Source organism: Siniperca chuatsi, linkage group LG16 (genome assembly GCF_020085105.1).
Source record: "Siniperca chuatsi isolate FFG_IHB_CAS linkage group LG16, ASM2008510v1, whole genome shotgun sequence".
In the NCBI taxonomy this organism is placed as follows: Eukaryota; Metazoa; Chordata; class Actinopteri; order Centrarchiformes; family Sinipercidae; genus Siniperca; species Siniperca chuatsi.
The window spans coordinates 25,731,408-25,755,227 of NC_058057.1; the positions used below are offsets into that span (position 1 = coordinate 25,731,408).

At 39.3% G+C, this 23,820-nt stretch overlaps 3 protein-coding genes across 15 annotated transcripts; all 3 read left to right on the plus strand.

The window, feature by feature from the left end:
* The first annotated feature begins 202 nt into the window (after window positions 1-202).
* Window positions 203-10,130, plus strand: LOC122863063. 12 transcript variants are annotated; one of them, XM_044169151.1, is made up of 10 exons: window positions 1,018-1,216; window positions 1,460-1,792; window positions 1,935-2,213; window positions 2,351-2,413; window positions 3,286-3,387; window positions 3,467-3,495; window positions 3,658-3,714; window positions 4,071-4,217; window positions 5,045-5,809; window positions 5,951-6,386. In XM_044169151.1, exons 1-8 carry the CDS (start codon window positions 1,162-1,164, stop codon window positions 4,146-4,148), a joined length of 996 nt encoding a protein of 331 aa, XP_044025086.1. In that variant the 5' UTR covers window positions 1,018-1,161; the 3' UTR covers window positions 4,149-4,217; window positions 5,045-5,809; window positions 5,951-6,386. The 12 variants fall into 12 exon arrangements, with proteins under 12 accessions (XP_044025096.1, XP_044025093.1, XP_044025095.1 ...); XM_044169159.1 differs by lacking the exons at window positions 3,286-3,387; window positions 3,467-3,495; window positions 3,658-3,714; ... (1 more) ...; window positions 5,045-5,809; window positions 5,951-6,386 and adding exons at window positions 9,138-9,239; window positions 9,319-9,347; window positions 9,510-9,566; window positions 9,769-9,791; window positions 9,911-10,130; XM_044169161.1 differs by lacking the exons at window positions 3,467-3,495; window positions 4,071-4,217; window positions 5,045-5,809; window positions 5,951-6,386 and adding exons at window positions 203-717; window positions 3,929-3,960 and having other exon boundaries at window positions 843-1,216; window positions 3,295-3,387.
* Window positions 10,131-11,583: 1,453 nt separating this feature from the next.
* LOC122863554 lies at window positions 11,584-15,977 on the plus strand. The gene is made up of 8 exons (XM_044170131.1): window positions 11,584-11,638; window positions 12,896-13,045; window positions 13,188-13,460; window positions 13,604-13,654; window positions 14,976-15,077; window positions 15,346-15,402; window positions 15,616-15,648; window positions 15,758-15,977. Exons 1-7 carry the CDS (start codon window positions 11,584-11,586, stop codon window positions 15,630-15,632), a joined length of 705 nt encoding a protein of 234 aa, XP_044026066.1. The 3' UTR covers window positions 15,633-15,648; window positions 15,758-15,977.
* A 1,329-nt stretch (window positions 15,978-17,306) lies between these two features.
* On the plus strand, window positions 17,307-22,958 carry LOC122863060. 2 transcript variants are annotated; one of them, XM_044169147.1, is made up of 8 exons: window positions 17,307-17,531; window positions 17,761-18,093; window positions 18,236-18,514; window positions 18,652-18,765; window positions 19,027-19,107; window positions 21,807-21,893; window positions 21,988-22,016; window positions 22,739-22,958. In XM_044169147.1, exons 1-8 carry the CDS (start codon window positions 17,477-17,479, stop codon window positions 22,814-22,816), a joined length of 1,056 nt encoding a protein of 351 aa, XP_044025082.1. In that variant the 5' UTR covers window positions 17,307-17,476; the 3' UTR covers window positions 22,817-22,958. The 2 variants fall into 2 exon arrangements, with proteins under 2 accessions (XP_044025082.1, XP_044025083.1); XM_044169148.1 differs by having other exon boundaries at window positions 17,764-18,093.
* Window positions 22,959-23,820: the final 862 nt, after the last annotated feature.

Below are 23,820 nucleotides of genomic sequence, written 5' to 3' on the forward strand. Positions count from 1 at the left end.
AAATGCAGCCAAAGTGAGCTGAGCATGCACAGAAATCTAATAACTCAGGCTACTTTCAGAGGCTTTGGATGCACACGACCACCTACTCTGACCTAATGTGAATGTAAATACATTTCACACATCTATTGATGCCAAACCATTTCCTGTGAAAACAACAGGAACAGACCTGCTGCTACATATTGTGGAGGCCTGACGCTCTACGTCCCGGCAGTTAAAGACAGTTCAGTCTGGACGCTCATCAATGTTTTAACCGTTTGCTGCAACGAGTCTCAGTGACCCCAAACCTTCCAGGGGTTAAAGTAGTTTCCAACAGAATTCGATAAGCGCCTCTTTGTCTCGTGTCCTAATCAAGTGTGGCCTGTCTGTTCCTGTGAGCCTCATGTGTTTCTGACGTTTATCTGGTCATCATTAGAGGGTAACACCTCCAGAGCTCTGCTGCTGCTGTTAACCACATTCTCATCTAAACACTTCCCCTTCAGATCTCTGAGAAAAATAACCGAAGTTTGACTCTTCACCTGTCTGTTCATGTGTGCTGTCAAACATCATGAATCCTGTCTGTTTTCTAATAAACACTATCTGAAGAAAACAAGTTGCATTATTGCAAACATTTATCTTAACTAACAATCTTCACACCTTCGACTTCCTCTTCTTCTTCTCTTCAGGAGGTGAAACACGTCATTGCCACAAATACACCGCGGGACTGGACACAGTGTGAACGTGAGACTCAGTATGAGTCTTAATATAGTTTGCTTGTTACAGCGTTAGATTGGCTCAGTGGATGCAGAAACATGTTCCTTTGCCTTGTAATCAGTGACTTTGTCTTCTTTACACACACATTCCAGTTTCACAGGATCTTTGTCAGGCTGCTGCGACCTCTGACCTCTGACATCTTTACTGATGGCTGCATCTCATATTGCTGATCAAGAATTTGGGGTCGCTGTCAGTCACTGTGGATGAGACAAAACTACATTTCAAAAATGTAAAAATTAGTTTTTGGCTGTTGGGACATCGACAAGAACTTAAGTAACTATGAAGAAGTGACATCATACTAACCACAGGAAGTAGATGCAGCATCGCTCTACTAAAGCACTACTTTAGAGACTCAGACAGTTGTGAGCACGAGAACAAGAGACAGAAGAAGGAGAGAGACAGAGAATCACGATGGCTGAGTTCAAATGGATTTCTTTATTTCTTATAGCGGCGCTTCAGTTTACAGGTAAGAATACATATATCACATATATAAATGGAAGGCACACTGCAAAAAATAACTTAATCAATATTATTAAAGGTACTTTATTAGCTACATTTTATTTAACTAAGAAAACCACATCTGTTGTTTCTAACGAGGTGAGTTTAGTGAACTCTTGGAAACCAAAGATAAAGAAATAATCGTCACACTAACTATGAACATAACAGACATTTTCTCATTTCACTTTATTTTTCATAATTTTCTCAACAGCAGCAGCTGAAAGACTTCCCCTCTCCTTCACTGTCAGAGTTGGAGATGAAGTCACTTTGCCTTGTGAAAATGTGACAGACAGTCAGCAAAAATGTGACGGTACTACATGGCTCTTTGTTGGTTCAGGAAACACAGCAACAGTAACGCTGTTTGAACATGGGCAGATTGGTGAAAGAGCCAAAGCTCAATCAGACAGACTGAGTGTTACAGCGAGCTGTTCTCTGGTTATAAAGAAGGTCACAGTCGAGGATGTTGGTCGTTACTCCTGCAGACAGCTCAGATCAGGACGACAACAAGCTCCAGACTCTCAGGTTCATCTGTCTGTTGTTACCAGTGAGTATTTACATCATAATGTTTTCAGCTCAAACTGTCTTGTTAGAACAATATACTGAAACATTACAATAATTATGATCACAGTGTTGAAGTTAATTTCACTCTTTTTGTCTTTCTCTCACAATATCTCCATCTTCTCCAGTGACTGAACATAAGGACCCTGATAAGGTGAAGTTATACTGCTCTGTGTCGACACATGAACGATGTGGACACACAGTGAAGTGGCTGTATGCGGGTAAAGATGTGGCTAAAGATAACAAAGACTTGGTGACATCACAGTCTCTCTGCAGAGCCTCTGTGAGCTTCCTGACTTCTCATTACAGTCACACATCAAGGTCTAACTTCATTACATGTGAAGTGACTGATGGTAACAAAGAGCAGCTGTTTCCCTTCAGACTTCGGCCCTCAGGTGAGAAACCAGGTGAGAATATGATGAGCTGTTTAAAGTCACTTCAAACTGACGAGAATAACGAACTAAAATATTTGTTTATTTCGTGGATTTGAAGTTTTAAAATCACATCACAACACAAGTTTGTTGAGTTGTGTTCATCTGTTCAGGTGAGGACACAACAACAGCAACAACTGAATCAACAACAACAACTGAAAACAGCAGAAAAGCAGGTATCACCACGACAGCGTCTGCAATCAATGATGCTTCAACAGAACTACAAGGCAGAGTCAACATGTTTATGTATCTTTCTCTAGAATCTGGTTTAAGGAGCTTTTTTCTCTTTTAAAATGATGAAATCTGTTTTTCAGAAACAGGCTCAACTGATGTAGTGGAGACTTTAGACACTGTAATGTAATTAAATGTAAATAGTTTATTTAAATTTAAAGTTTATTTAAATTCTCCCTCTCTCTCTGAAGTCTAAAGTATGAAGTTTTGTCAAACTAGGTGCAGACTGTGTTTTTACTGGATGCAGTTTTTGTACCAAAAGTGGCCGTTTGATTTGGTTAAAACTATCAAATGAATCTTTAAACACATTTGAAAATCACATGTAATTCTCTCCTCTGTTAGCGACAGGATTTTGAACTGAACAGAAAGCTGCAGCCAAAATGAGGTTTCTAACATGTGAAACACATATGGGAGTTCTTCATCTTTTATGTAAACGAGTTTACTTGAATTTGATTTTCACAGCACAAAAATGTTGTCTTGAAATTTTAAGTAGCCAAAATATTTTAAATGCACATGAACCAGACTAAGAGTCTGCAGCCATGCTAGCAGCTCTGTGAAGCTGTCATGGATGTATTAAAGCTAGGGCAGGTAATGTATTTCAGAAGCATTTTTGTTATATTTGTTGAAATTCTCTTTACATCCGACAGCAATCAATAAATCAAACGCTCTGAAAATGTGTTGTTGAGATATTTCAGTCTGGACCAAAGTGGTTGACACTGCCATCCCTGGATCCACTAGCACGGCTAAACACGTGTCTTGTGCTTCTGATGGCTTTTCTGTAAACTTTCTTCTCTGACTTTATTTCTCTGTTCCACAGCTTGTACAGATTGTTCTGCTCTGAACTACATGATGTTGGTTATGCGTGTGGCTGAACTCCTCCTAATCACTGCGATTACTGTTCTTCTCATCAGAGCTCGAGGTGAGAAACATTTGTTTGGACTGATTAACACAAACTGTAAGTTTAGAGCTGAAATGTTTCTCTGTGCTTTATTTTCCAGGGAACCAGAGACCACCTGACGACAACACTGTGAGTTGAAAATAAAAACTGAATGAACGATGTGTCAAACTGAAATGTATATGAATGATCAGGGATTGTGAGTCAGTGTAAATGATGATAAGCTGCTGGTGCTAACTGTTCATGTTACTGTAATGCAGGACTGTGAATGTCTCCCTGTTTGTGTTTGTGCAGGTTTTGAACTCAGTAAGAAGCCGAACAGTGAAGCGTTCTGGTCCAGCAGCCAGTCAGGTAAAGATCAGATCAGACAGTCACTGATGGTGCGTTCAGGTTCTGCTGATTCATCTGTGAACTGTGTTCAGTTTCAAAACTCCAGCAGTCAGCTGGGAGGAAAATGTGGCAGTTTATATATACTTTTATGTAGTATATATAGAAAGTACATTTTCATACTATATACTTTCCCCTGCATGTCCTTTCGTTGCCACATCAACACTTCCTCTGTCAGTGGCAGAAACACAGTAACTGATGGTGCGTTCAGGTGCTGTCAGATTATTTCCTACTTCCTTGTGTTAAATGTGGGTCAGTGCTGTGAAAGTTGTCAGTTACAGTGTGTCAGAGTGAGGGTTTGTTTGTGTTGTGGTCCACAGGTGAATGATGATGAAGATGATGGTGTGGTGAACTATGAAAACTTTGGAGACCCTTCTGCCTCAGTCAGACTCCGCTGATCAACAGCTTCCATATCAACATCAACTCACCAGAGAAAAGACTCCACTGCAGTTAAATAACATCATGGAGTCAGTAACAGTCTTCTCTTTATTATATCTGATAACAATATAATCTGCAAATAAAGAAATGTTTACCACTTAATTCTACACTGTGTTTTGGGATTCCTTCATGTACTAACAGTGTCATAATGGAAAGTGAATATTGTTTCCTATGAATGTCCCGCCTCTACTAGTAGCACAACCTCCCTCCTCTTGTCCACTTCTAGTAGTAAACCTTCCCTCTGTTGGGTTGAACAGCTCTGTTCTCACTGGGAACTCAAATGTGTCTAAATACAGATAGAAATGCAGCCAAAGTGAGCTGAGCATGCACAGAAATCTAATAACTCAGGCTACTTTCAGAGGCTTTGGATGCACACGACCACCTACTCTGACCTAATGTGAATGTAAATACATTTCACACATCTATTTATGCCAAACCATTTCCTGTCAAAGCAACAGGAACAGAGCTGCTGCTACATATTGTGGAGGCCTGACGCTCTACGTCCCGGCAGTTAAAGACAGTTCAGTCTGGACGCTCATCAATGTTTCAACCGTTTGCTGCAACGAGTCTCAGTGACCCCAAACCTTCCAGGGGTTAAAGTAGTTTCCAACAGAATTCGATAAGCGCCTCGTTGTCTCGTTTCCTAATAAAGTGTGGACTGTCTTTTCCTGTGAGCCTCATGCGTTTCTGACGTTTATCTGGTCATCATTAGAGGGTAACACCTCCAGAGCTCTGCTGCTGCTGTTAACCACATTCTCATCTAAACACTTCCCCTTCAGTTCAAAGATACAATGAGGAACCAGCAGGTCTCAGACCAGTAAAATATCATCTTATCTGTGTTCTCTCTTTGCTACAGTATCGCCATGTTGCACCTGGACATCAGGAGTCAAATTCTGGTGGGAGAGGAGTTTGACTCTTCACCTGTCTGTTCATGTGTGCAGTCAAACATCATGAATCCTGTCTGTTTGCTAATAAAAACTATCTGAAGAAAACAAGTTGCATTATTGCAAACATTTATCTTAACTAACAATCTTCACACTTCGACTTCCTCTTCTTCTTCTCTTCGGGAGGTGAAACACGTCATTGCCACAAATACACCGCGGGACTGGACACAGTGTGAACGTGAGACTCAGTATGAGTCTTAATATAGTTTGCTTGTTACAGCGTTAGATTGGCTCAGTGGATGCAGAAACATGTTCCTTTGCCTTGTAATCAGTGACTTTGTCTTCTTTACACACTCATTCCAGTTTCACAGGATCTTTGTCAGGCTGCTGCGACCTCTGACCTCTGACATCTTTACTGATGGCTGCATCTCATATTGCTGATCAAGAATTTGGGGTCGCTGTCAGTCACTGTGGATGAGACAAAACTACATTTCAAAAATGTCAAAATGAGTTTTTGGCTGTTTGGACATCGACAAGAACTTAAGTAACTATGAGGAAGTGACATCATACTAATCACAGGAAGTAGATGCAGCATCGCTCTACTAAAGCACTACTTTAGAGACTCAGACAGTTGTGAGCACGAGAACAAGAGACAGAAGAAGGAGAGAGACAGAGAATCACGATGGCTGAGTTCAAATGGATTTCTTTATTTCTTATAGCGGTGCTTCAGTTTACAGGTAAGAATACATATATCACATATATAAATGGAAGGCACACTGCAAATAATAACTTAATCAATATTATTAAAGGTACTTTATTAGCTACATTTTATTTAACTAAGAAAACAAAATCAGTTGTTTCTAACGTGGTGAGTTTAGTGAACTCTTGGAAACTCTTGGAAACCACAGATCCCTCCTGTGATATGTTTTGTCCTGAAGTTTCTCTTGTATGACGCAAGGAGGAGTTTTGTCATCAGTCAGAGCAACACATTCTCTCCGCATCATCTGTTCGGCTGAGAACTCGTCTGAAAACACATCAGTGGCTCATGTCCTTTATCTCAATACTGAACCACATCTGGCTTTATGGCTGTTTAGATATCTACAAGAAATTCAGAGATGAAAAGCTGATGGACTCATACATAAATTCAACAACTGAAAGAATGAAAAAAATATTCAAGTCACTATAAGGAAGTGACACTTTACTAATAACAGGAAGTAAATGCTGCATCGCTCTTAAAGAAGCACTAGTTCAGAGACTTCGACAGTTGAGGCCGTGAGAACAAGAGATCAAGAGACAGAAGCAAGGTGGTTCAAATCAGCTGGATTAACATGTCTTTATTTGTGATACTGGGGTTTCAGTTTACAGGTAAGGATATACAAAACACATTCAATTCAATTCAATTTTATTTACATAGTGCCAATTCATAACAGAAGTTATCTCATTGCACTTTTCCTATAGAGCAGGTCTAGACCGTACTCTTTATAATATTAAATACAGAGACCCAACAAATCCCACCATGAGCAAGCATTTGGCGACAGTGGCAAGGAAAAACTTCCTTTAAGAGTCAGAAACCTTAGACAGAACCAGACTCAATGGTGGGCGGCCATCCGCTGCTGCCGTGTTAGGTTTTGAGAGAAAGAGGTTTTGAGAGAGAGAGAGGGGTGGAGGCACAATGCAAAGATCACGTAGAATTATTATTATTATTTTTACATGAATAAAAGAAACATACAAAACATTACTAATTGTATTTAAGTAACTAACATTAATTATTATTATATTTATCTCTCATCTTCAACAGCGGTAATTGGACAGAACCCCCCCTCCTTCATTGCCAGGATTGGAGATGAAGTCACTTTGCCTTGTGAAAATGTGATAAAAAATCAGGATAAATGTGACAGTACTTCTTGGGTTGTCAGTCGTCATATTCGGTCATCAGCACAAGACCTGGTTAATCTTGGGCAGATTAGGAAAAATGAGATTTCCAAAAATAAATCTAACCGACTCAGCGTTACAGCAAAATGTTCTCTGGTTATAAAAAATGTCAGTCGAGGATGTTGGTCGTTACTCCTGCAGACAGTTCAACAAATTAGGACAACAACAAGGTCCAGATGCTCATGTTCAACTGTCTGTTATTAACCGTGAGTATTTACATCATAATGTTTTCAGCTCAAACTGTCTTGTTAGAACAATATACTGAAACATTACAATAATTATGATCACAGTGATGAAGTTAATTTCACTCTTGTTGTCTTTCTCTCACAATATGTCCATCTTCTCCAGTGGATCAACATCAGAACAGTGATACAGACATCTTGTTCTGCGCTGTGTTGACGTATGACGGGTGTGAATACACAGTCGAGTGGTTGTATGAGGGTAATAAGAATGACTTGGAGACGTCACAGCTTACCTGTTCAGCCACTGTGACATTTACAACTCCTCCTCTTGATCAGAAGTCAAACTACTATGAGTTACTGAAGTGTAACGTGACAGATAATAAGAGTGGACAAGTGCTGCTGTGCAATGTTGGCCTCCAGTCCTCGTGTGAGAAAACAGGTACATTTGGTTTTATTTGATGAATTTTAAGTTTTAAGATTAGAACACTATTCTTTCTCATTTAGTCTCTTCAGATGGTTAACATGAAGTATTTTATAACCATATCTTGTGTTATTTCATTTCGTATTCATCAAAATCAAAAGGAAGCACATTAGAGGGGAGAAACAAAACATCATCTGCAAAGGATGTGCAAGGTAGTGACTTAACATCTTACACTCTCTCTCTCTCTCTGTTGCTCCATTTGAAGTCTAAAGTATGAATGGCTGTGGGTGGAGATAGTCTCTTATCCACATGTCTGAGTCTCAAACCTGGTTGTTTCTCACTTATTTATTAATCGTAATTGTCTTCATGGTGACTTTTGGTACTTTTTAATCTCTCGTATGTTGGGATTGGATTGAATCTGGAATTAAAAATTTGAAAACAAGCAGTTTTGAAAGGGTTTCATAAGAGGTTGATGAATTTTCTCAAACCATAATCAAGACAATGTAGTAAACACAAGTTGTTTTAAGGTTTTATTTTTATGTTGTACTCATATCATGAAAAATGTCAACATCTTATTGTATGCATCTTCAACATTTAGATGGTTAAATTGCTACTATTTAAAAAAAAACATGCTAAGTAAGATACAGTAAATGTAGAAATAAGGTGACGTTGAACTGCTCACAACAGCAACATAATCATTGAGAAAAAAAATTTTTTATATTGTCTTCAAATACAAAAAAATAACTGATTTTATTCATACATCTCATTTGTATCCAATATAAAACTGTTGTAGTATGTCAAGCAGGGAAGCAGGGAAAGGACCCAAATGCAGATAGGTAGGCAGAGCAGGTGCAGATCAACCATTTAATGATAAGAAACAAAAAAAGGCTTACACCTATTTCAGGCAGTCCAACAGAGACAACACAATTCAGACAGGGAGCAGACAAGCAGTCTCAAACAAAATCCAACAGTGGACAACGTACAATGACAAACTGACACTGAACAAAGGGAAAATACACTCAGGTAGGGAAGACAACGAGACACAGGTGCAACCAATTAGGGCAGGGCAAACAATCAAGACTGGAGGTAAAAGCAAACAAAGACAAGGAGTAAAACAACAAGACACACAAGGAGAAGAGAACATTTCAAAATAAAACAGGAAATGACAGGACAAAATCAAAGTAGTAGTGAATGGTATCTATTCACCTGTACAACTAGATTTGGTATTAAATGTAGATGTGTGCACTAAAGGAAAAACGCCCTCATTTGTCAACTTAAATTGCATCCTAAATGTTTTTCTTACCTGATGCATTTTAATTTTGGAGTGATTGAATCATGATTCACTGATACATGAGAAACACATTTGTAACTTGTTCATATTATTTCCGCTGCCCCACACAAACCTGCTCCTTAAAATGTCTTTAAACCTGCCAAAGTCTTTCAAATGTATATTGGAAATAAAAATGTGTTTCTGCTCATTTTTCTAAAACTAAAACTTTCTTTCTCAGACATTATTTTTCTGTTCCACAGCTTGTACAGATTGTTCTGCTCTGAACTACATAATGTTGGTTATGCGTGTGGCTGAACTCCTCCTAATCACTGCGATTACTGTTCTTCTCATCAGAGCTCGAGGTGAGAAACATTTGTTTGGACTGATTAACACAAACTGTAAGTTTAGAGCTGAAATGTTTCTCTGTGCTTTATTTCCCAGGGAACCAGAGACCACCTGACGACAACACTGTGAGCTGAAAATAAAAACTGAATGAACGATGTGTAAAACTGAAATGTATATGAATGATCAGGGACTGTGAGTCAGTGTAAATGATGATAAGCTGCTGGTGCTAACTGTTCATGTTACTGTAATGCAGGACTGTGAATGTCTCCCTGTTTGTGTTTGTGCAGGTTTTAAACTCAGTAAGAAGCCGAACAGTGAAGCGTTCTGGTCCAGCAGCCAGTCAGGTAAAGATCAGATCAGACAGTCACTGATGGTGCGTTCAGGTTCTGCTGATTCATCTGTGAACTGTGTTCAGTTTCAAAACTCCAGCAGTCAGCTGGGAGGAAATTGTGTCAGTTTATATATACTTTTATATAGTATATATAGAAAGTACATTTTCATACTATATACTTTCATGTCCTTGTTGCCACATCAACACTCTGTCAGTGGCAGAAACACAGTAACTGATGGTGTGTTCAGGTGCTGTCAGATGATTTCCTACTTCCTTGTGTTAAATGTGCGTCAGTGCTGTGAAAGTTGTCAGTTACAGTGTGTCAGAGTGAGGGTTTGTTTGTGTTGTGGTCCACAGGTGAATGATGATGAAGATGAAGGTGTGGTGAACTATGAAAACTTTGGAGACCCTTCTGCCTCAGTCAGACTCCGCTGATCAACAACTTCCATATCAACATCAACTCACCAGAGAAAAGACTCCACTGCAGTTAAATAACATCATGGAGTCAGTAACAGTCTTCTCTTTATTATATCTGATAACAATATAATCTGCAAATAAAGAAATGTTTACCACTTAATTCTACACTGTGTTTTGGGATTCCTTCATGTACTAACAGTGTCATAATGAAATATTGTTTCCTATGAATGTCCCGCCTCTACTAGTAGCACAACCTCCCTCCTCTTGTCCACTTCTAGTAGTAAACCTTCCCTCTGTTGGGTTGAACAGCTCTGTTCTCACTGGGAACTCAAATGTGTCTAAATACAGACAGAAATGCAGCCAAAGTGAGCTGAGCATGCACAGAAATCTAATAACTCAGGCTACTTTCAGAGGCTTTGGATGCACACGACCACCTACTCTGACCTAATGTGAATGTAAATACATTTCACACATCTATTTATGTCAAACCATTTCCTGTGAAAACAACAGGAACAGAGCTGCTGCTACATATTGTGGAGGCCTGACGCTCTACGTCCCGGCAGTTAAAGACGGTTCAGTCTGGACGCTCATCAATGTTTTAACCCTTTGCTGCAACGAGTCTCAGTGACCCCAAACCTTCCAGGGGTTAAAGTAGTTTCCAACAGAATTCGATAAGCGCCTCTTTGTCTCGTGTCCTAATCAAGTGTGGCCTGTCTGTTCCTGTGAGCCTCATGTGTTTCTGACGTTTATCTGGTCATCATTAGAGGGTAACACCTCCAGAGCTCTGCTGCTGCTGTTAACCACATTCTCATCTAAACACTTCCCCTTCAGTTCAAAGACAAAATGAGGAACCAGCAGGTCTCAGACCAGTAAAATATCATCTTATCTGTGTTCTTTCTTTGCTACAGTATCGCCATGTTGCACCTGGACATCAGGAGTCAAATTCTGGTGGGAGAGGAGTTTGACTCTTCACCTGTCTGTTCATGTGTGCTGTCAAACATCATGAATCCTGTCTGTTTGCTAATAAACACTATCTGAAGAAAACAAGTTGCATTATTGCAAACATTTATCTTAACTAACAATCTTCACACTTCGACTTCCTCTTCTTCTTCTTGTCAGGAAACACGTCATTGCCACAAATCCACCGCGGGACTGGACACAGTGTGAACGTGAGACTCAGTATGAGTCTTAATATAGTTTGCTTGTTACAGCGTTAGATTGGCTCAGTGGATGCAGAAACATGTTCCTTTGCCTTGTAATCAGTGACTTTGTCTTCTTTACACACTCATTCCAGTTTCACAGGATCTTTGTCAGGCTGCTGCGACCTCTGACCTCTGACATCTTTACTGATGGCTGCATCTCATATTGCTGATCAAGAATTTGGGGTCGCTGTCAGTCACTGTGGATGAGACAAAACTACATTTCAAAAATGTCAAAATGAGTTTTTGGCTGTTTGGACATCGACAAGAACTTAAGTAACTATGAGGAAGTGACATCATACTAATCACAGGAAGTAGATGCAGCATCGCTCTACTAAAGCACTACTTTAGAGACTCAGACAGTTGTGAGCACGAGCACAAGAGACAGAAGAAGGAGAGAGACAGAGAATCACGATGGCTGAGTTCAAATGGATTTCTTTATTTCTTATAGCGGTGCTTCAGTTTACAGGTAAGAATACATATATCACATATATAAATGGAAGGCACACTGCAAAAAATAACTTAATCAATATTATTAAAAGTACTTTATTAGCTACATTTTATTTAACTAAGGAAACCAAATCTGTTGTTTCTAACGTGGTGAGTTTAGTGAACTCTTGGAAACTCTTGGAAACCACAGATCCCTCCTGTGATATGTTTTGTCCTGAAGTTTCTCTTGTATGACTCTGACGCAAGGAGGAGTTTTGTCATCAGTCAGAGCAACACATTCTCTCCGCATCATCTGTTCGGCTGAGAACTCGTCTGAAAAAACATCAGTGGCTCACGTCCTTTATCTCAACACTGAACCACATCTGGCTTTTTGGCTGTTTAGATATCTACAAGAAATTCAGAGATGAAAAGCTGATGGACTCATACATAAATTCAACAACTGAAAGAATGAAAAAAAGATTCAAGTCACTATAAGGAAGTGACACTTTACTAATAACAGGAAGTAAATGCTGCATCGCTCTTAAAGAAGCACTAGTTCAGAGACTTCGACAGTTGAGGCCGTGAGAACAAGAGATCAAGAGACAGAAGCAAGATGGTTCAAATCAGCTGGATTAACATGTCTTTATTTGTGATACTGGGGCTTCAGTTTACAGGTAAGGATATACAAAACACATTCAATTCAATTCAATTCGATTTTATTTATATATAGCGCCAATACATAACAGAAGTTATCTCATTGCACTTTTCCTATAGAGCAGGTCTAGACCGTACTCTTTATAATATTAAATACAGAGACCCAACAAATCCCACCATGAGCAAGCACTTGGCATCAGTGGCAAGGAAAAACTTCCTTTAAGAGTCAGAAACCTTAGACAGAACCAGACTCAATGGTGGGCGGCCATCCGCTGCTGCCGTGTTAGGTTTTGAGAGAAAGAGGTTTTGAGAAGGGGGGGGGCACAATGCAAAGACCACGTAGAATTATTATTATTATTTTTTATATGAATAAGAGAAACATTACAAAACATTACTAATTGTATTTAAGTAACTAACATTAATTATTATTATATTTATCTCTCATCTTCAACAGCGGTAATTGGACAGAACCCCCCCTCCTTCATTGCCAGCGTTGGAGACGAAGTCACTTTGCCTTGTGAAAATGTGATAAAAAATCAGGACAAATGCGACAGTACTTCTTGGGTTGTCAGTCGTCGTATTCGGTCATCAACACAAGACCTGGTTAATCTTGGGCAGATTGGGAAAAATTAGATTTCCAAAGATAAATCTGACCGACTCAGCGTTACAGCAAAATGTTCTCTGGTTATAAAAAATGTCACAGTCGAGGATGTTGGTCGTTACTCCTGCAGACAGTTCAGATCAGGACGACAACAAGGTCCAGATGCTCATGTTCAACTGTCTGTTATTAACCGTGAGTATTTACATCATAATGTTTTCAGCTCAAACTGTCTTGTTAGAACAATATACTGAAACATTACAATAATTATGATCACAGTGATGAAGTTAATTTCACTCTTGTTGTCTTTCTCTCACAATATCTCCATCTTCTCCAGTGGATCAACATCAGAACAGTGATACAGACATCTTGTTCTGCGCTGTGTTGACGTATGACGGGTGTGAATACACAGTCGAGTGGTTGTATGAGGGTAATAAGAATGACTTGGAGACGTCACAGCTTACCTGTTCAGCCACTGTGACATTTACAACTCCTCCTCTTGATCAGAAGTCAAACTACTATGAGTTACTGAAGTGTAAAGTGACAGATAATAAGAGTGGACAAGTGCTGCTGTGCAATGTTGGCCTCCAGTCCTCGTGTGAGAAAACAGGTACATTTGGTTTTATTTGATGAATTTTAAGTTTTAAGATTAGAACACTATTCTTTCTCATTTAGTCTCTTCAGATGGTTAACATGAAGTATTTTATAACCATATCTTGTGTTATTTCATTTCGTATTCATCAAAATCAAAAGGAAGCACATTAGAGGGGAGAAACAAAACATCATCTGCAAAGGATGTGCAAGGTAGTGACTTAACATCTTACATCTCTCTCTCTCTCTCTGTTGCTCCATTTGAAGTCTAAAGTATGAATGGCTGTGGGTGGAGATAGTCTCTTATCCACATGTCTGAGTCTCAAACCTGGTTGTTTCTCACTTATTTATTAATCGTAATTGTCTTCATGGTGACTTTTGGTACTTTTTAATCTCTCGTATGTTGGGATTGGATTGAATCTGGAATTAAAAATTTGAAAACAAGCAGTTTTGAAAGGGTTTCATAAGAGGTTGATGAATTTTCTCAAACCATAATCAAGACAATGTAGTAAACACAAGTTGTTTTAAGGTTTTATTTTTATGTTGTACTCATATCATGAAAAATGTCAACATCTTATTGTATGCATCTTCAACATTTAGATGGTTAAATTGCTACTATTTAAAAAAAAACATGCTAAGTAAGATACAGTAAATGTAGAAATAAGGTGACGTTGAACTGCTCACAACAGCAACATAATCATTGAGAAAAAAATTTTTTTTATATTGTCTTCAAATACAAAAAAATAACTGATTTTATTCATACATCTCATTTGTATCCAATATAAAACTGTTGTAGTATGTCAAGCAGGGAAGCAGGGAAAGGACCCAAATGCAGATAGGTAGGCAGAGCAGGTGCAGATCAACCATTTAATGATAAGAAACAAAAAAAGGCTTACACCTATTTCAGGCAGTCCAACAGAGACAACACAATTCAGACAGGGAGCAGACAAGCAGTCTCAAACAAAATCCAACAGTGGACAACGTACAATGACAAACTGACACTGAACAAAGGGAAAATACACTCAGGTAGGGAAGACAACGAGACACAGGTGCAACCAATTAGGGCAGGGCAAACAATCAAGACTGGAGGTAAAAGCAAACAAAGACAAGGAGTAAAACAACAAGACACACAAGGAGAAGAGAACATTTCAAAATAAAACAGGAAATGACAGGACAAAATCAAAGTAGTAGTGAATGGTATTTATTCACCTGTACAACTAGATTTGGTATTAAATGTAGATGTGTGCACTAAAGGAAAAACGCCCTCATTTGTCAACTTAAATTGCATCCTAAATGTTTTTTCTTACCTGATGCATTTTAATTTTGGAGTGATTGAATCATGATTCACTGTTACATGAGAAACACATTTGCAACTTGTTCATATTATTTCCGCTGCCCCACACAAACCTGCTCCTTAAAATGTCTTTAAATCTGCCAAAGTCTTTCAAATGTATATTGGAAATAAAAATGTGTTTCTGCTAATTTTTTCTAAAACTAAAACTTTCTTCTCTGACATTATTTTTCTGTTCCACAGCTTGTACAGATTGTTCTGCTCTGAACTACATAATGTTGGTTATGCGTGTGGCTGAACTCCTCCTAATCACTGCGATTACTGTTCTTCTCATCAGAGCTCGAGGTGAGAAACATTTGTTTGGACTGATTAACACAAACTGTAAGTTTAGAGCTGAAATGTTTCTCTGTGCTTTATTTCCCAGGAACCAGAGACCACCTGACGACAACACTGTGAGCTGAAAATAAAAACTGAATGAACGATGTGTAAAACTGAAATGTATATGAATGATCAGGGACTGTGAGTCAGTGTAAATGATGATAAGCTGCTGGTGCTAACTGTTCATGTTACTGTAATGCAGGACTGTGAATGTCTCCTGTTTGTGTTTGTGCAGGTTTTGAACTCAGTAAGAAGCCGAACAGTGAAGCGTTCTGGTCCAGCAGCCAGTCAGGTAAAGATCAGATCAGACAGTCACTGATGGTGCGTTCAGGTTCTGCTGATTCATCTGTGAACTGTGTTCAGTTTCAAAACTTCAGCAGTCAGCTGGGAGGAAAATGTGTCAGTTTATATATACTTTTATATAGTATATATAGAAAGTACATTTTCATACTATATACTTTCCCCTGCATGTCCTTCGTTGCCACATAAACACTTCCTCTGTCAGTGGCAGAAACACAGTAACTGATGGTGCGTTCAGGTGCTGTCAGATGATTTACTACTTCCTTGTGTTAAATGTGGGTCAGTGCTGTGAAAGTTGTCAGTTACAGTGTGTCAGAGTGAGGGTTTGTTTGTGTTGTGGTCCACAGGTGAATGATGATGAAGATGATGGTGTGGTGAACTATGAAAACTTTGGAGACCCTTCTGCCTCAGTCAGACTCCGCTGATCAACAACTTCCATATCAACATCAACTCACCAGAGAAAAGACTCCACTGCAGTTAAATAACATCATGGAGTCAGTAACAGTCTTCTCTTTGTTATATCTGATAACAATATAATCTGCAAATAAAGAAATGTTTACCACTTAATTCTACACTGTGTTTTGGGATTCCTTCATGTACTAACAGTGTCATAATGAAATATTGTTTCCTATGAATGTCCCGCCTCTACTAGTAGCACAACCTCCCTCCTCTTGTCCACTTCTAGTAGTAAACCTTCCTCTGTTGGGTTGAACAGCTCTGTTCTCACTGGGAACTCAAATGTGTCTAAATACAGATAGAAATGCAGCCAAAGTGAGCTGAGCATGCACAGAAATCTAATAACTCAGGCTACTTTCAGAGGCTTTGGATGCACACGACCGCCTACTCTGACCTAATGTGAATGTAAATACATTTCACACATCTATTGATGCCAAACCATTTCCTGTGAAAACAACAGGAACAGACCTGCTGCTACATATTGTGGAGGCCTGACGCTCTACGTCCCGGCAGTTAAAGACGGTTCAGTCTGGACGCTCATCAATGTTTTAACCGTTTGCTGCAACGAGTCTCAGTGACCCCAAACCTTCCAGGGGTTAAAGTAGTTTCCAACAGAATTCGATAAGCGCCTCTTTGTCTCGTGTCCTAATAAAGTGTGGCCTGTCTGTTCCTGTGAGCCTCATGTGTTTCTGACGTTTATCTGGTCATCATTAGAGGGAAACACCTCCAGAGCTCTGCTGCTGCTGTTAACCACATTCTCATCTAAACACTTCCCCTTCAGTTCAAAGATACAATGAGGAACCAGCAGGTCTCAGACCAGTAAAATATCATCTTATCTGTGTTCTCTCTTTGCTACAGTATCGCCATGTTGCACCTGGACATCAGGAGTCAAATTCTGGTGGGAGAGGAGTTTGACTCTTCACCTGTCTGTTCATGTGTGCTGTCAAACATCATGAATCCTGTCTGTTTTCTAATAAACACTATCTGAAGAAAACAAGTTGCATTATTGCAAACATTTATCTTAACTAACAATCTTCACACCTTTAACTTCCTCTTCTTGTCTTCAGGAGGTGAAACACGTCATTGCCACAAATACACCGCGGGACTGGACACAGTGTGAACGTGAGACTCAGTATGAGTCTTAATATAGTTTGCTTGTTACAGCGTTAGATTGGCTCAGTGGATGCAGAAACATGTTCCTTTGCCTTGTAATCAGTGACTTTGTCTTCTTTACACACTCATTCCAGTTTCACAGGATCTTTGTCAGGCTGCTGCGACCTCTGACCTCTGACATCTTTACTGATGGCTGCATCTCATATTGCTGATCAAGAATTTGGGGTCGCTGTCAGTCACTGTGGATGAGACAAAACTACATTTCAAAAATGTCAAAGTGAAAATTTAACAGAGTTTTTGGCTGTTTGGACATCGACACAACGAAAGTCAGAGAGACGGAAATCTAAAACAGACTAAAAGTCACTCTGAGGAAGTGACATCATACTAACCACAGGAAGTAGATGCAGCATCGCTCTACTAAAGCACTACTTTAGAGACTCAGACAGTTGTGAGCACGAGAACAAGAGACAGAAGAAGGAGAGAGACAGAGAATCACGATGGCTGAGTTCAAATGGATTTCTTTATTTCTTATAGCGGTGCTTCAGTTCACAGGTAAGAATACATATATCACATATATAAATGGATAATGTAAAAAAATAACTTAATCAATATTATTAAAAGGTACTTTATTAGCTACATTTTATTTAACTTTTATTTTTATTTAACGTGGTGAGTTTGGTGAACTCTTGGAAACCAAAGATAAAGAAATAATCATCACACTAACTATGAACATAACAGACATTTTCTCATTTCACTTTATTTTTCATAATTTTCTCAACAGCAGCAGCTGAAAAACGTCCCCTCTTATTCACTGTCAGAGTTGGAGATGAAGTCACTTTGCCTTGTGATAATGTGACAGACGGTGAGCGAAAATGTGACGGCACTGAATGGCTCTTCTTTGGTTCAGGAAACACAGCAGCAGTAGATCTTATTTATCTTGGGCAGATTGGTGAAAGAGCCAAAGCTAAAGCAGACAGACTGAGTGTTACAGCGAGCTGTTCTCTGGTTATAAAGAAGGTCACAGTCAAGGATGTTGGTTATTATTACTGTCTACAGCTCAGATCAGAACAACAACAAGGTGAAGGCTCTGAGGTTCTTCTGTCTGTTGTTACCAGTGAGTATTTACATCATAATGTTTTCAGCTCAAACTGTATTGTTAGAACAATATACTGAAACATTACAATAATTATGATCACAGTGATGAAGTTAATTTCACTCCTTTTGTCTTTCTCTCACAATATCTCCATCTTCTCCAGTGACTGAACATGAGGACCCTGATAAGGTGACGTTAAACTGCTCTGTGTTGACATATGAACGATGTAAACACACAGCGAAGTGGCTGTATGAGGGTGAAGATGTGGCTAAAGATAACAAAGACTTGGTGACATCACAGTCTCTCTGCAGAGCCTCTGTGAGCTTCCTGACTTCTCATTACATTCACACATCGAGGTCTAACTTCCTTACATGTGAAGTGACTGTTGGTAACAAAGTGCATCTGTTTCCCTTCAGACTTCGGCCCTCAGGTGAGAAACCAGGTGAGAATATGATGAGCTGTTTAAAGTCACTTCAAACTGACGAGAATAACGACCTAAAATATTTGTTTATTTTGTGGATTTGAAGTTTTAATAATACATCACAACACAAGTTTGTTGAGTTGTGTTCATCTGTTCAGGTGAGGACACAACAACAGCAACAACTGAATCAACAACAACAACTGAAAACAGCAGGAAAGCAGGTATCACCACGACAGCGTCTGCAATCAATGATGCTTCAACAGAACTACAAGGTAGAGTCAACATGTTTATGTATCTGTTTCTACTAAATTCACAGTTAGCAAAGACCTGCAGGCAAAAGAACTTTTCGAGCTTTCAACCGCAGGGGTTATTTTGCAGACTGTTTTTATTGGATGCAGTTTTTGTACTAAAATTAACAGTTTGAGTTGGTTAAAACTATCAAATGAATCTTTAAACACTTTTGTTAAACGCGGTAAACATGAGGTATTTTCTAACTGAACAGTTTCTTGGGTTGTGTTGTTCCATTCGTGCAGGTGACAAACAAACAGCAACAACTAAATCAACAAGAACAACCACAACAGCAATCAGTGATGCTTCAACAGAACTACAACTTAGTAAGTCATCTTTCTCTAGAGTCTCTCTGTCTGTTTGTTCCTTACATTTGAATTGGATTGACTTCGGTTTAGACACAATAACAGAAGAAAAGTTTCATGAGGAAAAGAAAATGTTCTTTTCCTCCCGCAGCAGATTATGTAGTCCTTCAGCTTCTTGTCACGATGCAGTATGGGTACTCCATATATTAGCCCAGTATCCCTTGGAATTACATGCAGATTGTAGACGTGCACACTAACATTCAGACATCTTGAAATATAAGTGACGCATGTTTTACTAATAGTTTATTGTACTTCAAATAGCAAATAATTATTTGATCGCGTTTTTAAAAACACATGCACTTCTCTTCTCTTTTAGTCACCTCTTTTAAACAGATCAGAAAGCTACAGCCGAAATACTTTGTGAATATTGTTTCCTATGAATGTCCCGCCTCTACTAGTAGCACAACCTCCCTCCTCTTGTCCACTTCTAGTAGTAAACCTTCCCTCTGTTGGGTTGAACAGCTCTGTTCTCACTGGGAACTCAAATGTGTCTAAATACAGATAGAAATGCAGCCAAAGTGAGCTGAGCATGCACAGAAATCTAATAACTCAGGCTACTTTCAGAGGCTTTGGATGCACACGACCGCCTACTCTGACCTAATGTGAATGTAAATACATTTCACACATCTATTGATGCCAAACCATTTCCTGTGAAAACAACAGGAACAGACCTGCTGCTACATATTGTGGAGGCCTGACGCTCTACGTCCCGGCAGTTAAAGACGGTTCAGTCTGGACGCCATCAATGTTTTAACCGTTTGCTGCAACGAGTCTCAGTGACCCCAAACCTTCCAGGGGTTAAAGTAGTTTCCAACAGAATTCGATAAGCGCCTCTTTGTCTCGTGTCCTAATAAAGTGTGGCCTGTCTGTTCCTGTGAGCCTCATGTGTTTCTGACGTTTATCTGGTCATCATTAGAGGGAAACACCTCCAGAGCTCTGCTGCTGCTGTTAACCACATTCTCATCTAAACACTTCCCCTTCAGTTCAAAGATACAATGAGGAACCAGCAGGTCTCAGACCAGTAAAATATCATCTTATCTGTGTTCTCTCTTTGCTACAGTATCGCCATGTTGCACCTGGACATCAGGAGTCAAATTCTGGTGGGAGAGGAGTTTGACTCTTCACCTGTCTGTTCATGTGTGCTGTCAAACATCATGAATCCTGTCTGTTTGCTAATAAACACTATCTGAAGAAAACAAGTTGCATTATTGCAAACATTTATCTTAACTAACAATCTTCACACCTTTAACTTCCTCTTCTTCTCTTCAGGAGGTGAAACACGTCATTGCCACAAATACACAGCGGGACTGGACACAGTGTGAACGTGAGACTCAGTATGAGTCTTAATATAGTTTGCTTGTTACAGCGTTAGATTGGCTCAGTGGATGCAGAAACATGTTCCTTTGCCTTGTAATCAGTGACTTTGTCTTCTTTACACACTCATTCCAGTTTCACAGGATCTTTGTCAGGCTGCTGCGACCTCTGACCTCTGACATCTTTACTGATGGCTGCATCTCATATTGCTGATCAAGAATTTGGGGTCGCTGTCAGTCACTGTGGATGAGACAAAACTACATTTCAAAAATGTCAAAATGAGTTTTTTGATGTTTGGACATCGACAAGAACTTAAGTAACTATGAGGAAGTGATACTAACCACAGGAAGTAGATGCAGCATCGCTCTACTAAAGCACTACATCTCTTGGAAACCAAAGATAAAGAATTAATCGTCACACTAACTATGAACATAACAGACATTTTCTCATTTCACTTTATTTTTCATAATTTTCTCAACAGCAACAACTGAATCAACAACAACAGCAACAACTGAATCAACAACAACAACTGAAAACAGCAGAAAAGTAGGTATCACCACGACAGCGTCTGCAATCGATGCTTCAACAGAACTACAAGGCAGAGTCAACATGTTTATGTGTCTGTTTCTACTAAATTCACAGTTAGCAAAGACCTGCAGGTAGACAAACCTTTCGAGTTTTCAACCACAGGGGTTATTGTGCACACAGTTTTTGTAATAAAATTAACAGTTTGATTTGGTTAAAACTATCAAATGAATCTTTAAACACTTTTGTTAAACGCGGTAAACATGAGGTATTTTCTAACTGAACAGTTTCTTGGGTTGTGTTGTTCCATTCGTGCAGGTGACAAACAAACAGCGACAACAAAATCAACAAGAACAACCACAACAGCAATCAGTGATGCTTCAACAGAACTACAACTTAGTAAGTCATCTTTCTCTAGAGTCTCTCTGTCTGTTTGTTCCTTACATTTGAATTGGATTGACTTCGGTTTAGACACAATAACAGAAGAAAAGTTTCATGAGGAAAAGAAAATGTTCTTTTCCTCCCGCAGCAGATTATGTATTCCTTCAGCTTCTTATCACGATGCAGTATGGGTACGCCATATATTAGCCCAGTATCCCTTGGAATTACATGCAGATTGTAGACGTGCACACTAACATTCAGACATCTTGAGATATAAGTGACGCATCTTTACTAATAGTTTATTTGTACTTCAAATAGCAAATAATCATTTGATCGCGTTTTTAAAAACACATGCACTTCTCTTCTCTTTTAGTCACCTCTTTTAAACAGATCAGAAAGCTACAGCCGAAATACTTTTCACGTTTTCATTCTCTTTCCAGACTGGTGGAGGTTCAGCATTGTGTCTGCGGGTTTAGCAGCACTCATAATAATCGCTGTGGCCGTCAACATGTGGACAAGAACTAAAGGTGAGAACATTCACAGATCAAACTTAGAAACAGGAAGTTTTGATGAACCTGGATTTTCGCTGTGGAAACTGTAGTCGACTCTTTCTCTTTTCAGGGAAAAAAACACAGATGGATGAAAACAAAGTGAGTTTTTACGACAAAATAATGAAACGTTTTTACAGTTGGTACTTTACACAGCAAACAGTGTTTGTGATGTCTGTTCTTCATTCTGAACTGTAGATATAGATAGAAGGAGAAAAAACACACAGGGCTCACTGTGTTGTACTGAAGTGGTCGCATCAGCAAAGGATTCGTTGCAGGGAAAAGCAAAAGAAGAAAATATGACAATAAAATTTTTTATATGAATTTAAAATTAGGTGGATGCGAATATTAGGGAAACATGACAATATAATGCAGTTCATTACAACACCGACACAAACTACAGCGTCCAAAGACGCCATCGATCTGAATCAACACCTCTTTGACACAGTGTCAATAAAAACTGAACATTATGAGTTCCAGATTAAAGGGTCAGTTCACCTAAATTACATCACATCATACAGTATTATCTCACTTAAGCTCTAGCAGCATTAAGCAATGCAGATATTTATATAGAGAGATAGTCTACATATATACTGTATAGGTTAATTTTCTTTTACTTTAATTTATTTATTGATTTCTTTCTGCATGTCCTTCGTTGCCGCATCAACACTTCCTCTGTCAGTGGCAGAAACACAGTAACTGATGGTGCGTTCAGGTGCTGTCAGATTATTTCCTACTTCCTTGTGTTAAATGTGGGTCAGTGCTGTGAAAGTTGTCAGTTACAGTGTGTCAGAGTGAGGGTTTGTTTGTGTTGTGTTCCACAGGTGAATGATGATGAAGATGAAGGTGTGGTGAACTATGAAAACTTTGGAGACCCTTCTGCCTCAGTCAGACTCCGCTGATCAACAACTTCCATATCAACATCAACTCACCAGAGAAAAGACTCCACTGCAGTTAAATAACATCATGGAGTCAGTAACAGTCTTCTCTTTATTATATCTGATAACAATATAATCTGCAAATAAAGAAATGTTTACCACTTAATTCTACACTGTGTTTTGGGATTCCTTCATGTACTAACAGTGTCATAATGGAAAGTGAATATTGTTTCCTATGAATGTCCCGCCTCTACTAGTAGCACGACCTCCCTCCTCTTGTCCACTTCTAGTAGTAAACCTTCCCTCTGTTGGGTTGAACAGCTCTGTTCTCACTGGGAACTCAAATGTGTCTAAATACAGATAGAAATGCAGCCAAAGTGACCTGAGCATGCACAGAAATCTAATAACTCAGGCTACTTTCAGAGGCTTTGGATGCACACGACCACCTACTCTGACCTAATGTGAATGTAAATACATTTCACACATCTATTTATGCCAAACCATTTCCTGTGAAAACAACAGGAACAGAGCTGCTGCTACATATTGTGGAGGCCTGACGCTCTACGTCCCGGCAGTTAAAGACGGTTCAGTCTGGACGCTCATCAATGTTTTAACCCTTTGCTGCAACGAGTCTCAGTGACCCCAAACCTTCCAGGGGTTAAAGTAGTTTCCAAAAGAATTCGATAAGCGCCTCTTTGTCTCGTGTCCTAATAAAGTGTGGACTGTCTGTTCCTGTGAGCCTCATGTGTTTCTGACGTTTATCTGGTCATCATTAGAGGGTAACACCTCCAGAGCTCTGCTGCTGCTGTTAACCACATTCTCATCTAAACACTTCCCCTTCAGTTCAAAGATACAATGAGGAACCAGCAGGTCTCAGACCAGTAAAATGTCATCTTATCTGTGTTCTTTCTTTGCTACAGTATCGCCATGTTGCACCTGGACATCAGGAGTCAAATTCTGGTGGGAGAGGAGTTTGACTCTTCACCTGTCTGTTCCTGTGTGCTGTCAAACATCATGAATCCTGTCTG

Coding starts and splice junctions, on each gene's coding strand:
- LOC122863063 (XM_044169151.1), top strand. CDS start 1,162: ATGGCTGAGTTCAAATGGATTTCTTTATTTCTTATAGCGGCGCTTCAG. Junction 3,388..3,466: donor TCTTCTCATCAGAGCTCGAG/GTGAGAAACATT, acceptor TTTATTTTCCAG/GGAACCAGAGACCACCTGAC. Junction 3,496..3,657: donor GACCACCTGACGACAACACT/GTGAGTTGAAAA, acceptor GTGTTTGTGCAG/GTTTTGAACTCAGTAAGAAG.
- LOC122863554 (XM_044170131.1), top strand. CDS start 11,584: ATGGCTGAGTTCAAATGGATTTCTTTATTTCTTATAGCGGTGCTTCAG. Junction 13,461..13,603: donor GTCCTCGTGTGAGAAAACAG/GTACATTTGGTT, acceptor CAAAATCAAAAG/GAAGCACATTAGAGGGGAGA. Junction 15,078..15,345: donor TCTTCTCATCAGAGCTCGAG/GTGAGAAACATT, acceptor GTGTTTGTGCAG/GTTTTGAACTCAGTAAGAAG.
- LOC122863060 (XM_044169147.1), top strand. CDS start 17,477: ATGGCTGAGTTCAAATGGATTTCTTTATTTCTTATAGCGGTGCTTCAG. Junction 18,766..19,026: donor TGCTTCAACAGAACTACAAG/GTAGAGTCAACA, acceptor CCATTCGTGCAG/GTGACAAACAAACAGCAACA. Junction 22,017..22,738: donor CACAGATGGATGAAAACAAA/GTGAGTTTTTAC, acceptor TGTGTTCCACAG/GTGAATGATGATGAAGATGA.